Genomic DNA, 18629 nt, shown 5'->3' on the forward strand with positions numbered 1-18629 from the left:
AATCTAAACATACCACTTATCACCAAAAGTTTGACCACAAAAAAGTTGGACAAGCACAGTTGTCTCAAAGAATTGCAAAAGGCAATCCTAAAAGGAACATTAACTGGTTAACATGCATTATTCGTTTTAGCAATGGAAGAACATTAGCTGGTTAAGTCTGTCTAACATACCATCAGCAGTAACAAATACATAAAATCTTTTATAGCACAGCTCGAAGATCAGTTCACACATCGTTAATTATTGTCTTCTGATCAATGTTGATTCTGTATTGTCTAGAGCAGTCTTCATTTTCCAATCGTGCAGAATGCAAATATCTTGAACGACATACCGGCCACTTTATCTGAGAAGTACACACAAACCAATGCGTGTCACTAAACAATTAGTTATTCTCCCTATTTGTGTGACCCTGCTCACTCAACCCATGAATTGTTGCAACTATTGTCACCGATCTTATCCAATAAACACTACTTGGCTTCCACGAGAGTTCCATCACGCTCGAACCTTGCATAGCAGTTATTCGAAGAAATGTGTTGAACCTACAGTTCTTCCCCATCGCACTACATCAATCCAGGAATCTATTGAAGACAACATAAACAGGGAGTGTGATCCAAGAAACCTATATCAGAAGTAGAGCCCCGTTTGGCACATAATCACAAAAAAAAAGCTAAATATTTAGCTTCTCCCTCGCTTTGGCAGCTCCAAGGTCCAAACTCACAAAAAAGAAATATCTTTCTCTTTTTTTTTTCCAGGTTCTTCCTCCTATATGAAATTGAAATATTATTCGAGATTACTTCTACTCATGGCAAACATTTTGCAAGCCTGGTAAGGGATCTACCATAACTTCGGATAACATTCCATTACAATTGAATAAACGTGTCACACATTAACATAATTATGTTGAGGCAATGCATTACAAACCACATTGATCACTAGCTCACACAGGCAATTACAACAGTTATTCGAAGAAATGCGTTGAACCTACAGATCTTCCCCATCGCACTACATCAATCCAGGAATTTATTGAAGACAACATAAACAGGGAGTGTGATCCGAGAAGGTGGAACCTAGATCAGAAGTAGAGCCCCATTTGGACGTTCTTCTCCACGAATCCGCACTTCGCGTAGAACCCCCTCAGCTCCGGCGTGCAGTTAAGTATGACCTTGTAGCAACCCCTCCCCTTCGCGTGCTCCACGAGGCGGCGGACGAGTCGCTCCCCGAGCCCGCGGCCCCTCGTGGCGGCGCCCACCACCACGTCCTCCACGTGGCCCACGAGGCCGCAGCGCCGGATGAACTTGCGCTCCACCAGGACCGCCCCCGCGGCGGCGAGTTGGCCCGTGGCGGCGTCCTCCGCGACGAGGACGAGGTGGTCGGCCCCCAGCGCCGCGAGCTCCGCGAAGCGCGCGCGGAAGGCGTCCTCGGTGAGGGGTGGGGAGGGGGAGAGCTGCGCGAGGAGGTCGCAGAAGCCCTTGGAGAGGTCCGCGAGCTGGAGCGGCCGGATGCGATAGGCGTCGCCGTCAGCCTCCGCCGCGGCGGGGGTGTGCGAGTGTTCCATGCGTGAATCGTGTACGCGTGCGACGGCAGTTCTTAGGTGTTGCTATTTTACACGCGCCTTTTTATTAATTACCTTCAGGGGACGTATGGAGATCTCAACGTTGGGGCTGTTTTTTCACCCTCTGGACGGACAAATGAGTGGACGGTCCGATCCGGTAGGTTAGGGCCATTGAGATACAATCTACATACGATCTATTTAGACATATTAGTTAAATAGATCATATCATATCAATCTACGTGTCACGATTCCAATTCAGTTATGACTCACTTAAGACCGGTCGTGCCGACTCACGTGTCACGATTTCAGCTTAGACACGGAATCAAACACATAACTTTTTGCTTGGAAGTCAAATACACTACCATTACACCACATATTCTATATAGTATTAGATCTAAACAAATTATATAAGATATTAAAAAATAGAAACAGTTAAACGGGTTGTATCATGCTGACCCGTCGTGCCGCGGCTTCGACCCAGGTACGGCCCATGCTGTCGTACCGTACCGGCCTAGCCCGTCAGCCACCATGTCATGTTGTGCCTAGGTCAGACCGAAATGGCCGTGCTTCGTGCCAGCTCATTTGACTCGACCCACTTAACCACCTTTAGACCTAGTAAAGTGGACCTCGTGCTCTCCCACCGTATCTCTCCTCCTGTTGTATCCCACGACGCCCTGCTGCTAGATTCATGACTATACCTCGTCGTCACATTAACCTTTTCGTTTTGGAGCTCCTCGCCTCAGCACGGACCTATCTAACGTTCCTCTATCGCTAGTGGTTAACGACGCCCCACCACTTTACCTCACACCCACCTTCTCCACCGGGCAGCCTCTCCACCGCACCAATCTCCTTCTCCAAAAATTCTTGAAAGCTCGACGATGAAAGAACCTTACCTTCAAATCAACCCTAATCTTAACCCCACTAACGACCGCTATTCTTAATCGTTTGAGACATATATTTCGTTTTATACAGTCTAATCATTAGAAGACGTGCAGTTCTTAACAAGGGACTCCATGGATTAATAATAGCGATCCAACATATCATAATTATTTATCGTGATTCATTTACAAGGTGGGCCGGCAGACCGCGATTAATAGTACCGATCCAATTACGACGTTGGCCGATCCGATCGTGAAGAATAATTGCGATCCATTTTTAGTTGGGCCAAACGGATACAATTTTTAAGTGGGCCGGATACAGTTTCGGATGAAAACATAAAAAAATATCTTTTTGAACGCCTAAAATAAAGGAAAATTGAAAACCCCCGCCCAAACGCACAAAAATCCCCAATTCCAAATTCCAAACCCTCTCCGCTCTCGTCGGCTCGTCGCCATGGTCGCCGCCGGTGAGGCGACCCCTCCCCCTGACCCCCCGCCCTCCCGCGTGTCCGTCTCCTCGCCCTCGCCCTACTCACGCCGTCGCTGCGCCCTCGCGAGCCGCTTCCGCGAGCCGGCGGCCCCGCGGCGGCACGCGTGGGTCTCCCTCCAGGGCCGCCTCGTCGGCGCCGAGGAGGCGTCCTCCGCGGCCGCGGCCGCGCCGAGCCTCCCTCCGGATGAGGCGGTGGCGTGGGAGCTCTTCAGCCCGCTCCACCGCGTGCTCCTCGTCGCCACCGTCGCCGCGGCATCCTCCCGCTCCAACGCCGCCCGCCGCATCGAGCAGCTCCAGCGATCGATTCACCTTAGGGTTTGCCTCCATTGATCTCATCGATTGTGTGTTGGTTAGATATTTGGTGACCACTCCGCGAATAATGTTTTGGGTATGCAGGATGAGGTGTTGCAAAGCATGCAGCAGAAGCTGGATGATCTGTTCGACGAGATGAACTCCCTGCAACAGCAGTACGTCAAGTGCGATAGTTACATTTCCACCGAAAGGGAAAGGAATGAGGTTGCAGGCAGCAAGAAGATAGGAGATGAAGAGGGATCTAGATGCTGTTTGCGCGTGAAGCCGGAGGCTGCTGAGACTCATCAGAAGGCAAAGGTATAACCTGTTTACAGAGAGTATGTGCCATGAGGTATGTTTTCCTTGCTTCCATTTTCTTACGGTGGGCAATCGTGCAGGATCTCTCTGGAACGGATGATGCTAGGAGTGATGTAGTTGATAGGTCTACTGTATGTCTCGTGGAACACGAAGAGCGCCGGATGTCAGACCTCTCAGAATTTTGTTGGAGTGTTGTATCGTCAGTGGATAACCAGATATATGGGGACAATCAGGTAAATAAGCCTACTGGCTACAGGCCTACACTTTTCTGTGGTGGATGCATCTTGTTTCTGTGTAATGTCATTTCAAGGCACCATTTTTGCTATTCATATACACCTGATTATGACCATGGTATATGTACTCTTGATCAACATTTGTTCTGAGCTCCCTAAGTCACCAGGAGTACTATGATCAAAGTTTAAAAACTCTTTTTTCTCCCATTTAACTGTGTTGAGTGGTGACATTGGGGCAAATTGTATCCAGCTAAGTTCCCTGGCAGCAGATCAACAATTATATAATCTTCAGAAGGAATGTGAAGAGAAGGATGCTGCCATAAAGGAACTGGCTGCAGCTGCACATGCATCTAGTACTGCTGATGCCAAGGTATATAATGTCTCTACGATTGGTGCCAACATTGCAAGTAACTTATTCTTAGTCAGTTTTTTGTTTCCCGTTTGCATGTAGAGAATTGCAGAGTTGCAAGAAATTCTTAAAAGGAAAAACATGGTGATCTCTAAATTGAAGAAAGACATGGCAGCTCTGAAGCAGATGGTAAGAAGTTCTTCCAAGTCCTTGTACATACATTGTAATCTGTTGATCATTTGTGTTCAGGTGAAGTGCTAACTTGTCATGTTCTTTTGTCTTTGGTAATTATAGGTTGTTGAATTATCAAGGGCTAAAAGAGCATCTTCTGTCAATTTAAGTCAAATCTCCACTGATCTGCTGGTGATGTCAAACAATGTTCTGTACGATATGAGCAGCACTAGCTCATCATCATCAGATTCTGAGTCTCCAGTTGCACCAAGAGATTACCTTGATGAACATCTTCTTGTTGTTGGCACTCCAGGCGATTGTGAATCCGAAGGAAGTTGTAGAGTATCTGTAACAAAAACATCTCTTCCATCAAAAAATTTATCAGCTTGCAAGCTGCGCTCAACTAGCCCATTAAAAGAGATCCGTATAAATCCGAAAGTTGAAACAAATTCAGTTGGTAGACAGAAGCATCATACATCCTCTAATGGAGATTTTAAAAGGATTAGACGGCAACCTCAGCAAGACTCAAGGATTAAAGCTACAAGGAGATGGGTGTAGAGTTTAGCCAGCAAGAAGTTATTTCCTGATAGGTACACTGCATTATTAAATTTTCCTGCTGATCCTGAACTAGCAAATCTGTCTATTTGCTTCAGTTGATCTTTGTTGCATTAACACCTCCATCTGTTTGATGGTTTTCTGCTGCTTGCTTTCCATCACCATTGGCATTGCTGCTGCTAGAGTCTGTCAATTGTCATGATCAACAGAAATTTCTTTATTTAAAAAAGAGCAAGATAAAAAATATAGTATACTGAGATTCCATTTTTAGGAAATCCTGAAATAAGAGTCAACTATGTGCCAAGATTATATTTCCTGATATATTGTAAATATTTGTTTGTTCGCTGACCCCCCCCCCCCCCCCCCCAACAATCCATTCAATGCATCCCAAAGACATCTAGGATGACACATCTAGAGAAACAGAAACCGTGCATGTACTTTTCTTGTTTGGCCAGTTATTAGGGATCTAGCATATTTCGTTTAAGAAATATTCGCTAGTTGATACCAATATGATAGCAAAGCGTTTCTTTAATTGTAGTAACAATCAGAAGCTTCATTCCCCCCTTGCTGTAACAGAGCAGCTCCTCCTTTTGCTTTGAAAAAGTGGCTTTCAATAATGACCAATCTATTCTCATGCCATTTCAGAGCTGGAAACGACGAAGCTGGTGGCTTATGCCCATATTGATAGATGAACCATCCAAATGATGCTTCCTGTCTCTTTCTGGTAAAACAAAATTGATGCAAGCTGTGCTAGTTACATACTTTAGTTATGTCTGTCATGAGGTCGACCATTTCGTTCTACTTAGCTTCATCATTGGTATCTTCTCCGATGTATAGTATGTCATTTGGATCTTAACAGTCAGCGTCTCTCCTCTCTTGAATCTATCGATTAGTGGATTAATTTATCTGGCGGAATCTTGGAGCTCATACGCCGGAAATAGTTTAACATAGCGAATAGTTTTATTTTCTGATCTTATTATAGTATGGCCCCTCTGCTTTCGTTTCGGCAGAAAATTTTCCATAGCAAAATCAATTTTCTATCAGATACGTCCGGAATTACCTCTCAACTGCCGCCCTGCAGGGTGATCAACATCTTACAAATACCAACCAGTCGGGCACAGTGGGACCAAAGTATCTAAATAATGTTTCTTGATACATTGGGAGAGGGACATACACATAAGCAGTTACGGTTTGATCGTGACGGAGAAATTTTCAGATCACCTTGGATGCAAGATACAAGGGAGAAATTTTCACTGCTTGGTACCGTGACCCCTTGGATACGGGCTGTGCAGCTCTTCCCAGACCTCAGTCGCTTATCATCCACCTGCAGTTCAGCGTCTCTCTTCAGGTAGCCCTCGCCCGGATTTTGGCAATGTTCAGGTCGTCCTGAACAGTTGGGTGAAGTTGGGAGCAAAGGTTGGCTTCGGAACGCGGATTTTTCCCCCCATTTCTCGCAGAATTTCGAGCTCAAAATTAAGCATTTCATAGAAGCTCAAGACGTGTTGTAGCTTGTACGGATCGTTGTAGAACTCTGGCGTTGGAAACTAGAAATGGGATCCGTAACCCACCTGTACGGATCCGAACAATCAACGTAAGATAGAAACAGAGCATAGAGTGGCCTGCGCGAGCCAGCGCTCTGCCGGCCAAGCTATTTCAAGTTTCAAACAGTACGCTGCAGCCGCGACAAGTACAAATAGATTCTCATTTTCCCCCTCCGAATAGGACTGAAATTATATTAAGTTTGAAAGAAATACATCTTCATTACATAGATGCCTTGAAGAAGTAAAGAAATTATAAAGACAATGCAACCAGGTCTCTTCTTCAGCTCAGGCACCCTTCGTCGTTCTTTACCTCTCTTCGCAGATCTAAGCGAAGTAGAACGTCAAATCTAGAGTCTAAACCTTATAACAACTCCAACAAGAAGCCTCTAACCCTTAGATAGCGGCAATAGTCAATATCTTGCACGCACTGTCAAGGTGTATGTGAGATTCTGAACGAGCATAGGTGATGTCCTTATCTAAATTAGTGTTGGGACTTGGGTCATGCTGTGTCAGCACGGTCTGGCTCTGTCATACCTCGTGCTACGTCATCTCATACTCACTAGTCATGATCAGTCCATCGTGTCGTACTGTGTCGGCATGAGTCAACTCTAGGAAGGTCTAAGTATGGCCCTCGGCACGCCGTGCTGTCGTCGTGCCATGTCGATCCAAGCACGGCCGTGCTCCATATCGCATGACAATGCTTACATATTTATCCCTAATCATCTCACACTTGTATCTCTCATGCTCACACATGCTCGTATCGTCTGACAATTTATATAATTATCTCTTACCATCTCACACTTGTATCTTTTATGCTCACACGTCTCTCTTAGTGTCTCACATTTTGTATCAGAGAGATTAGAGGATAAGCACAGAAAAATAGTCATGTGGATTGTGTCGTGCCTTTTTGTGTCGTGTTGGCACGTGCACGGCCAAGTCATCGTGTCATGTCGGCACACCCACCGTGCCAAGGTCATAGGCACGGCACGACCCTTGTGTTCGCGTTGTGTCGGCCCAGTCCAAAATATTTCATGTCATGCCCACTGACGGATCCAATATGATGCTGGGTATTCCTAAGAATATCCAACTCTTTTGGCAAAAAAATTAAGTATACAGTAGATATATACATGTGTATAGTTCTAGTTGGGCCATATCCTTCGTTTCTTGAGTCCTTAGCCTAAATACCCAACAACTCTACCTACCCTGTTGCCCAGCAAACCAACCAGCAGGTCGATGGCCTAGTCCCCATTCCTCCACCCAAGTCCCCAATTGGCCAATTTGGCACTCGCTGCCTCTGCCTGCCTACCTTGCATTCTCGTATTCTTGTTTCTGATCTCCCCCAAATGGCCAAATCTCCCAAACCCTAGACACGGCCGCACGGGGCGCTGGCAGCGAGCGGTACACCGACACCAGACCAGTGCGACAGTTAGTGAGGCCTGCAGCCGGGCAGTCAGCAAGGGGTGTAGGAGCAACGGCGGCGGCAGGCGCTCCACCAGCCAACGCAAGTGCGCGACGTGCCCAACACCTAGGTCCAACATTCTAGCAAAATAGCCAGGAGCAGCACTATAGCAAGCGAGAATTTGAGAATGAGAGAATCCCCAATTCCTAATTTTCTTGCACAAATAGTACTGTTATTTAGGTGCGTTTGTTTTTAATTTTCATGTAGATCGTAATAGAGCTTTGAATTGAAAAATGAAGAAGAAATCAATTGATTTGAAATCTTTGTGGGAAAGAGCTGTAAAGACATGGAATGTAGATTCCACATCAACGCAACAGTCGATTGCTATTGAGAGTCAAGCTCTAGATCAAAGTATCCCTTCCGTTCATCCAGAGATAGCAAGAGAAGTGCCTGAACCAATCGAACCAGAGATAGCTAGTAATGAGCCTGAGATAGCAAGCACAGAAGTGACAGATCCTTCAGAACCTTCCCCTTTGTCCTTATCAGAGATGGTGATGAATTAGAGTATGAATCAAGTGATGAAGCTATTTATGATCTTGACTTTCTTTCTCATGATCCCAGAAAGAGGATTCCCATCAAAGGTTGTGTTGTCAATGAACAGAACTCAGTGATAAAGGGATATATTGCATTGAGGCCATGATTTTCATGTATGGAAAATTAGTGGTAAACCACGACGCTTCATTGCTACTTGGTTTGATGATTTTAGTTGGCTTGAATATAGTGTGGAACTAGATGCTACATTCTGTTTTGTTTGCTATTTGTTCAAGCATAAAACTAATTGCTCTAGTGGAGATGCTTTTGTAAAAGGAGGATTTAGAAATTCGTACATGAGAAAGAGGGTTGCAAAATATTATGGTGAAATGACTAGTTATCACAATGTAGCTCAAGAGAAATATAATTCCTTCCTTACACCTAAAGCAATAATTGTTGAGAACTTTGCTTCCACCATCAAACAAGAGAAGGTTCTATATATGTCACATTTGACCTATTCACTAAAATACTTGGAGTTTCTTTTGCGTCAAGGTTTGGCTTGTCGTGGACATGACAAAAGTAAAAATTCACTTAATAGAGGAAATTTCCTTTAATTACTACATTGGCTAGTAGAAAATTTTGAAGAAGTTAGCAAGTTAGTTTTGAAGAATGCTCCAAATAACTGTAAACTAACTATCCCGCCAAATATTCAATAGTTCTGCCAAAGAAACTACTAAGCTTGTCATAGAAAATCTTGGTGGTGACTATTTTGCAATTTCCCTTTATTACATGAAAGTATGGAACATCTTTAGTTTGAAAAACTTATATTTTTAATTTATGCTACTATGAACTTTTGGTAATTTTGGATTGGATGATTTTTTTGCTTGGGAATACCCAACTTCCAATTTCTGGATCCGCCACTGGCCGTGCCGTGCTTTAGGTCATGCCAAAACTCGTGTCATGGGCTGTCCAGAAATGGTACAACTAAGTCCGAGCTCTAGGCTAAATAGATTCTTATTCTAAGACCAATATGCTGCTTGTTTTTGCTGAAAAGTTTTGATTTTTTTTGTTGATTCTCCTTCCAAAGGACATGAAAACTGTCAAGATTCATGTGAGACTATGAACAGAATATGCAATGTCCTTGTCTAAATAGATCCTCATTTCAAGTGTTTTTCTTGAAAAGTTTCAATTTTTTTTTTTTGTTGATCCTCATTTCAAGACCAATATGCTCGTGCTTTTTTTTTTTTTTGCTTGCATAAACAGCAGCAGTCCATGCAAAAACAGGCCTCCATCCAAAAAAAGAAAAGAAAAGAAGAAGGATAAGAAAACAGACCTTGCACGAGCACGACCGACCTGAAAAGGACCCGCGACCCGCAGATCGAAATAAATCCATGCACGTTTAGGTCGCAGCCTCTTCTCCCCGACATGCGGGCCCCCACCCCTGCAGCCGGCAATGGACGCCGCGCGCTCGCGCCACTCGTCGCGACGGCGACTTGCCCGCCCCTTCTTAAAACCTTCCGCTCCGTGCAGCGAGGAAGAGAAATTCAGGACGGCGCGTCCGAGATCCCCGTCACGAGCGGAATCCAGCCGCAGATCCCCGCGCGCCTCACTGCCGCCGCCCACTAGATAAAGCAACCCACGCGAGGTGACCCTGGGCAGGGAAGGGAGGGAACTCGTTGGGAGCCATGGCGGAGCAGGAGGACGGGAGTAGGAGGAGGAGGGGGGAGGCGCAGGTGGTGGCGCTGGAGTGCGTGGCGGGGAGCTCCAAGGCGGAGGAGTGGGGCGGCGGAGGGGGAGTCGTGCAGGAGGGGGACGTGGTGGAGGCCGTCCGCGTGGGGCACGGCTCCGGGGCCGGGGGCGGCGTGGCCGCGCTAGAGCTCGAGGCGCCGTTCAAGGGCGGGCGCGCCGGGCTGCACAAGGCGCTGCACAGGGCGTTCAAGCGCGGGGATACGTCCGTCGAGGTGCGCGTGCGGGGCGGCAGGGAGCTGCAGGCCTGCATCGTGCCGCACCACGCCGGCACCGGCGGGGGCGGCGGTGGGAGCGGGAGGAAGCAGTACTTGCTGCGGTCGCTGCACGATCCCAACTACGTGCTCGGCTTCGTCGACCGCCTCGAGAGTGAGTGCCTCGTCTGGCAAGGTAACTGCTGCCTGTTCTGTTTCATCACTCTGAAAAATTGCATGTTCATCATTGCTGCTTTTCTTTGCCGTTCCAACTGAATTCAGCAAAAAAATGCCGCTTTAAGCAGAATCAAGGACTGAAAAAGATATTTTTTCAACTAATGCGTCAATGTGATTAAATCATTGGCTATGGATGTTTGGTGTTGATGCGGATTTTTCAATATGCATGCCTCTACGTATGTTTCACACAAAATGTGAAAAGACAAGTTTCCTGTCAAATCTGAGGTTTAAATTAGACTGAGAATATTCTGATAAGCTGATCTTTCAGTGCATTGTTACAAGCCTAATTCCTTGCTAAATGCTTATGATATATCCATATCCCTATTTCTTTTATCTCACTGTAAGAACTAAGGAGCTTATGGCTATTAATTATCAGAGTGACAGCTACATAACGAAAAATTGAAGGTAGCAAAGGGATAAAAGTAATAGTAAACTGGGGAATATGGCATTGTTTAGTTTCTTAGACTATTGACCTCACCTAAAGGTCGTTAAAAATAGTCATCATTTATTGCTTCTTGATTCGTTTGGAAATTTCTTTTCTTTTCTACTGGGAAGAAAACTTGTCTGGAAAACGTGCATCTAGATCAAAGTCATGAGCTTTCAGACTTTAGACTAACAGATATATAATATATTTCACACCAACTTGTCATCATTTTCATTTGGTTTCAAGTCTGAAAATTTATGACCTGCATCTGTATAAATTTTTATGCTTGATAGCGTTTTCTTGCAATGTCTAGCCGTTCATCTTGCAATCGAAGAATTTGTGATTTCTGACGGGTTCATTATCTCTGCTTCTTCTGAACACTGACGATGATGCTTTAATTCCTGAATGTACTTAACATACTGTATGACTATATCAGGTTTTTTATGAACTCTGGACTTCTTATCTAAACACTACGTGACATCTCTCTCTGCATGAAGGCACGAGGAGCACAAGAGTTGAATCAGCATTGAGCAAGGCACAACTCCAGGATGGGTACGTCGCGTACCCATGGGAGAAGAAGATGCGCGACACGCTGCGCATGCCCAACTCCTGCTGCTACCTCTCGATGCTCATCCTTCCCAAGGCTCTGGACTGCAACGCTTGTCGCTACGAGTCCTTTGAGGATACCCTGGCGCGTGCCTGTGCATGGCTCTACTCTTCGCGGGCCTCGGGCATCCCTGTTGATTTCATGAATGTGCAGAGTGAAGCTCTTCTCACCAAGGTGCAGATACAAGCTCTCTAATTCAGACATTTCACGGTGTAGGTTGCCAATTACTAAAATGAACATTCAGTTAGTTTGCAACTCACTATACTTAGATACCCAAGCCTAGAAAATGGACAGTCAATTTGTTCAAATCCTACTCACATTATGAATTTCTTTTTTTTTTGAAAGATTCTTCTCAAAATTTTGTCTTCACAGTCACACTCTGAAGTGTGCAGATATCTGGAGAGACAGCATCTGCTACTGTCAATTCAGGTTCATTATCCGATTTGTCGAACATCACTAATGCGACGATGTATGGTTTTGAGGATTACCATGGAGTGGACATTGGTGTGGTCAAAGCTGCCCGGCTTTGGTACAGCTCCATAGCAGGAGAATTGCTGCTGGAGATCCCACTTGAAGAAGGTGACACGAGGCTTGGCTTTGCCATCAGCCGAACTGAAGAGGTCCTCTTTCACTAGCTACTGTACACAACGCCGACAATTTTGTACTACTCCAGCAGTTAGAACTATCCATGGAACCTACTGACATAGTTCTTTCTTTCAGGGTTTCATCTTCGTATCTTCGGTGGTCGACGACGACAAGGAAAGCGAGGCACCATCAACGCGTTCAGGGCTCCGTGATCTATTCAACAGGGCCAAAGATGCATCAAAGTTGCTGGTCATCTCAAGGGTGTCCAATGAGAAGGTCCTCCCTTGGATGATCTCCAATTCAGGAACGGTCCGTTGCTTCGACACCATCTCCCTCAGCCAAAAGCTCTCCTTGCACCGCCTTGCAGTGCGCCCCATCCAGCTACATCTGCTTGCCTGGGAGAAGCCTACCGGTCCAGCAGAGAGGATATTCCGGTCTCCGACACTGCCCCCGCCTTCAGTGCCCCCTCAACTACACCAAAACCTTGTGGAGAGCATTGAACCTAGAGTAGACGTTGAAGAGGACCATGTGGGGGATCTGTCGTTCCGGCTCGATGATCTCTCATTTGAGAGCAGCTGGGTGTGATATCTAGTTTTCAGTTTTGTCATCCTGGAATCTAATGTGCATATGTATGTTTTGATTTTCTCTAGTTCTTAGATGCCTGCCTAGAAATGTTCAGAACCTTTGTAGGTTTCTGACATAGTCAGGGAAGATGCTTACATAACATATGAACATTATGTTGTGATGCAACTGTGCAAAGTATATATTGATCAATTCAGTATTTATAGAGGACCTTTTATAACTTGTGCATTGCGCCCTTTGCCCGGTTAATGAAGTAGTCTATTTGTCTAGCTAGGCAGCATGACCCGTCGGATCTTGGAGCCAACTAGAATAATGATTATGAGAGCCATGATTAAGATCATCAATTCTCTCCAGTTTTACTACAGTTTAATGTTGTGGTTTCAATTGTTTATGGTCATGACACATGAATTGCTACTGTTTTTCTTGCTAGAGGCTGATTTGATCTTTCACTGCTGCTGAGAACATATGCACCTATGCTTGATCTTGCTCTATCATGATACTCAAAACATGCTAAGAATAGATATATACTTGCTTGATCTAGCTTATATTTACATGCTAAGAACAAAAGTTTGCTTAATCTAGCTTATATTTACTTGCTAAGAACATATACTTGCTTGATCTAGCTGACACCGCCCTTGCCCCTGAGGAGGAGGAGGACCAGGAGACCGCACCGCCGTCGACCCCACATACGAGGAGGAAGACTAGGAGCCACCCGCACCGCTATGGGTTTGTTCACTGACCTTAGGCTCCTAGGGGATGGTGTTGTTCCTATGCTTGAGTTGATAATCCGTGGGAAGGTCGAGTATTTATTTTTCACTGCTGTGAGGGCCACCACTATTGATTGTTACTATCTATTTTTTCACTGCTGTGAGGGCCACCACTATTTATTTTTCACTGCTGTGAGAGCCACCACTATTGATTGTTACTATCTAGTGAATCATGTTCTCCGATCTTTCATCCCTTAAGAAAACTTCTCTATTATTGTCCATGAAAATAGAGATATATTTGTGAATTGCAAGACTAGGTTTAATCATCATCGTCTACTTAACAAGGGCAAGCGTTTTGGGACCAATAATATTGTTTGGCTCTATATGATAAATGAGATAGTCAGAATGGAACCAGACCCAGACAACAATGAGGTGTTTATTAAAGATAGCTCTTTTGCAATGGTACAATTAAAACATAGGAAGTATGGTGATCATGGATCGTCCTCAAATGCGATGAAGAAGCCCAAGCGGTAGGGTGGTAGTCCTTTGTTCAATTAGTGTAATCGGAGAACTACTTTGGATTCATGCATGTTAACTTGTGAACTACTTTGTGTTTGTATATAGCTTATGCATGCATGTGAACTGCTTTTGTGTTTGTATGAATGTATATATTATCATTATCTTCTAATTATTTTGGTCATGTTGAATTTGTGTGTTATTTGTAAATAATCTGTATGAATGTATTATCATTATCTTCTAATTATTTTGGTTACCTTCTGTAACATACTGAGTTTTAGAAATCAGTTAGTTACAAATTTCACACCAAATTAATTTTTTGTGACTGATTAAACCAAATAAAATCAAGGAAATATGTGTGTGTGTGTGTGTATACACACACCAGTATGCATATATTCATATGTATTAAATTCGCTAAGTACTCCGAAATGCACTAGAATTATTTTCAAAATAATCCATGCATTGGATTAGTGCATATACAGTTGGTTTATTGATTTTATGGTTCTTTGTGTGGAGATTAGAATTTGAATGTCTCTAAAGTTCGAATATACTCTTAGTTTCTATTCAGCTCAGATCAAATTGAATTCAAATCCTCTTTCAAAAATCAATATCCAAGTCCAAATCATAATTCAAATATTTCAAATTGAACTGATCATAATCCAAAGTCAAATCTAAATTCAAATCTCTCATTTGAATTTATTCCAAAAACATTTTTCCATTTCTTTTTCTCTTTTTCACCAGACCTAATTTTTTTCTCTTCTCGGGTCGGTTTCTCCTCTCCTTCTCTCCTGCATGGCCCAGCCAGCCCGACTCCCTTCCCCCTTCCTCATCTCATGCTCAGCCTAGCAAGCGCGCCCCTCTGGCCTGCTCGTCCGCTTGCTGGCCTGCCCACCCACACATGCCCCCATGTGAGCTCGGTCGTACACGTGTCGCTCATCCCGTGGCCACCCTCTCGCACCTTCATCTCCCTCTTCTCTAACGCGACGTTGCGTTGCACTCCTTGCCACCACAGCAGACGCCCCTTCCCTCCCTGGGAAATATCACTGCGACATCCCCCATTCTCTCGCTCCCTCTCTTCTCTCTCTACCTCACAACACGCTGCCCATGCGCCTGCAGTTGTGCGACTTTCGCGCTCGCGCGAATGCATGGACGGCGTAGTGCACCCATGCCACGTGAAATGAGGTGGGCGCCACTTCGCCATCTCACCGCCGCTCTACTTGCCGATGATTGCAAGACGTCACGAGCCTGGCACAGCCTCAAGTCAAACCGTGGGGATATAAAAGGCACAGCCCTGGCCCCTCTCCTTTTCTTTTCTTTTTTCCAATTCACCACCGACGTCCTAAAATCCGCCGCCGCCACCCCATCCGTCGATGTTCTTCCTCCGTAAACTATTGAGGAGCCCTAGGAGGACGCCACCGTCCATGTGCCGCTCTCCATCGACTAGAAGCCTGATGAGAAGCCATCCGAACCAGAGACCGAGCACCACCACTGTCGTCTCTTTGACGCATCGCCAGCTACCGCCGTGTCCGTTGCTGTTCTTGCTCCCGGTGAGCATCCCATCCCCATCACGAAGCCTCCTAGTTAGCATGAAGCCATCCCCGTGCTTCCTTCTCACGTGTAACCGCGTGCAACCATGTTTTGCTTTGCCGCCATGCTGTTACTCACCGTCGGTTGTCCCCTCCCCCAAACACGACGCTCCACTCCACGCCTGCACGCGCACGTGCTCAAGTGACTGGGCTGGCTCGCACGCTGCGTAGCTCAGCCGAGCAAGTCGCGGCTTGGCACATGCGTCGTTGGCCTGCCAGGCCATCCTAGCTGCCATGGGCCTCACCCCAATGAGTCGGCCTAGCTCCACAGCCCTCAAAATCAACCAATCCAAACCCGAGTGGGCCAGGCACTGTACAACCCGATACTATGCAGCTCGGCCTGACCCATCTAAGCCCAGACCAAACCCAATCTGAGCCCATTTCGGCCCAACCGAGTATTGTTCATGTAGTCCCCGGTTATTGTTCAGTGGGTCCCACATATGAATAGTGCAATTTCGTATTTTTCCGATCTAAGTTTAGATTAAATCTTCTAGGAGTCATAACTTCTCTATTCTGCTCCGATTTCGGAAATTCTTTCGCTGAAATTTATCTAAATTCGAGATTTATCTATCCATCACATTGTGATGTCCATTAGGGCTCATTTGGCTTTCCATTTAGTGTTATTGATTCTTCCCTAGTATAGTCCGTTAATGACCGTAGTCACAATTGGAAAACCGCTAGAATTCTGCGAGTGCTGTGCGGGAAGTATAAGGAGCGAGGAGGATCCTTACTACAATTAAGACCTTGAAAAAAAACTTCAGAGAAGGCAAGTCTTATTTTCTTGATCATATTGAACCCATATTTTCAGATAATGTACATGATTAACTAAAACTTGATTTATTATCTCATGTGCTATGTATTGCGCTTTTACAAACTATTTATGGTAGTTACTCCTATCAAACACTTGTCGTGCCTTAAATATCATCATTCAGAATATATATCATCTTAGGATTTCCCTACTGTTATATATATTAACGTTGGACGACGCTTTGATATCTAGCATGCATAGGATTGAATACGTCTCTTCGAAGACGTCGCTTTTAAAATACATCTCTTCGGAGATAGCAATTTACTATTATCAATGTTAACTCATATACCACGAATCCTTGATGGTTGTGAATTTTGTGATGGTTGTAAAATTCTTGATGTCGTGTGAGATATGAAGGGTGATATGCAAAAAATGGGTGAAACTGTTTTGGCGCGGGTAGGTAGAGTGGTCATCTAGGGAGGATGCTCTTGGGGGCTTGAGTTACCTGATGTTATTCATTGCCAATGAAAATGTCTGGCCTGGCCACTTAAGGACCGAGTCATTGCGCCGTCATGCTTAGGCACCCCCGTGCAACCATACGTCATGTATGGGCATGACTTGACTTTTCTTTCATCGGACTAGGTTATGCATCATACTAGGAGGCTGGGGAGTAGTGAGGAGTTAAGTGACCATTTGTCCATCTGTTTGAATGTTTCGAGAACCGGCCAACAGCTTAAAAGGGGGGCTGGTATTCAGTACAAAGCCTCTGGTACTTGGGGTACCTCGTAGAAAAGCCCGACAGGAAAGGTGATTGAAGTGTCTCGGCATGATTCGCTCCTCCGCTTACAATAGTTTGGAGGCTGAGCATATCACGTGAGTACAGTGTACAACCTCTGCAGAGTGTAAAACTATTTAAATAACCGTGTCCACGGTCATAGACATACGACAACAGTAACTATTTTGACTAGACTCCGGGTGCGTGTGTCTTGATGAATGAGTGTGTGGACTAGATGCGTGGTACTAGAGGTACACCAGATGTGATAGGGACTGCAGAGCGAGGTGTAACCCTTCCCAGAACCGAAAACCCTCAGATATAGCTTGTTACCTTGTTTTTGAACTATTCAAACTGTTTTAAGGTCAATAGTAGATGATATAATGGAATACCTACATAAAACTGCTTTGCGCTAACTAAAACCGTGAAGCCTCATCCTTAAATTATCCTTTTATGCATTTATCAACACTTTGAAGTAGTATAGGGCTTGCTGATTACCTTCCGTACTCTTGTTGTCTTTCGGATGAGGAAGCCGATGCTGACTTCGCCGGAGGTGCAGACGATGATGAAGAGTAGTCGTAGAAGTCGCGTTCGCACCCTAGCTACTTGTGGCTATGGGTCCTTGCTTTTCGCTATGTGTTTTTTTGGCCGTTCGGTCAAGTCTGTAAAGTATTGTATGGTTTATAAATCTTTTGTACTCTAAACCTTAGTATTTATATATGGAGTTTGACTATGATACTATAACTGTTATATTATGTGTATCAGTTACTTGATCTAGGGACTGATATAGGAGGCATTGGAGATCCCGGGTTCGGGGTCTTACATCTTCTAATTGTATGCATGTATTGAGAGGGATTGAGAGAGATGGAGAGATGAGAGAGGAGAGATAGAGGGGGAGGGAGGGGGAGAGAGAGAGAGAGTGGGAGGGAGGAGAGAGAGGGGCAAAGCACTGCTTACACAAGGTTTCAGCCGATAGTGATTCCTTAGGGATCACTGCAGACCGAAACCACCAGCTGGCAGTGACTCCACGGCCATCATTACCAGCTGAAGCCTTGAGCCAGCAATGATAATCACCTTCATTGCCGGTGTCTCGGGTCGACAGTGATAGTCGGGGATTATCACTGTCTGTTGCCCACTTACCAATTGGAAAACCGATAGTAAAGGGGGTCTACCAGGCAGCAGTAAAAGGGGTTTCTGTAGTAGTGAATAGACTTTGCAATTTTTTATTGAAATTTATATCAAGTTGATTGTGCCTTACATGGAGCCTTTCATTTCCCGGCACTTTTTTAATTCCAATAACTATATCCATAATCCCATAACATTATTACTAAGAGGTAAAGAGGCTACAAACTTTAATTTTTTTAAAAAATATAACAAAGAGAGAAAAATAGCTAGAATGTTAAACGTAGAAAAAGAAAGTTGTGAGCTAGCAAGTTGAAGGCTAATCACATAATGTTAAACAATCCAGGCATGCATGCACCCCCGCCCGCCCTGGGTTTGCACCAACGTGCAGCCAAGCAGCTATGCACTGCCCGGACTCTACCTATACACACTACAATAGAACATATCATCCATGTCGGGTCATCAATGTCGGCTAGATCAGAACTGACATTGATGAAG

At 45.0% G+C, this 18629-nt stretch overlaps 3 protein-coding genes across 3 annotated transcripts; 2 read left to right on the forward strand and 1 right to left on the reverse strand.

The window, feature by feature from the left end:
- Nucleotides 1–863: 863 nt before the first annotated feature.
- On the reverse strand, nt 864–1599 carry LOC133897355 (glucosamine 6-phosphate N-acetyltransferase 1-like). The gene has a single exon (XM_062338065.1). The coding sequence runs from the start codon at nt 1550–1552 to the stop codon at nt 1070–1072; it is 483 nt and encodes a 160-aa protein (XP_062194049.1). The 5' UTR covers nt 1553–1599; the 3' UTR covers nt 864–1069.
- A 1223-nt stretch (nt 1600–2822) lies between these two features.
- LOC133897590 (uncharacterized) lies at nt 2823–5721 on the forward strand. Its single transcript, XM_062338378.1, has 7 exons — nt 2823–3232; nt 3314–3526; nt 3607–3759; nt 4010–4129; nt 4211–4297; nt 4403–4869; nt 5480–5721. Exons 1-6 carry the CDS (start codon nt 2882–2884, stop codon nt 4835–4837), a joined length of 1359 nt encoding a protein of 452 aa, XP_062194362.1. The 5' UTR covers nt 2823–2881; the 3' UTR covers nt 4838–4869; nt 5480–5721.
- Nucleotides 5722–9783: 4062 nt separating this feature from the next.
- LOC133896592 (uncharacterized) lies at nt 9784–13020 on the forward strand. Its single transcript, XM_062337191.1, has 4 exons — nt 9784–10441; nt 11404–11687; nt 11906–12133; nt 12234–13020. Exons 1-4 carry the CDS (start codon nt 9991–9993, stop codon nt 12681–12683), a joined length of 1413 nt encoding a protein of 470 aa, XP_062193175.1. The 5' UTR covers nt 9784–9990; the 3' UTR covers nt 12684–13020.
- Nucleotides 13021–18629: the final 5609 nt, after the last annotated feature.

Source organism: Phragmites australis, chromosome 17 (genome assembly GCF_958298935.1).
Source record: "Phragmites australis chromosome 17, lpPhrAust1.1, whole genome shotgun sequence".
Taxonomy (NCBI): domain Eukaryota; kingdom Viridiplantae; phylum Streptophyta; class Magnoliopsida; order Poales; family Poaceae; genus Phragmites; species Phragmites australis.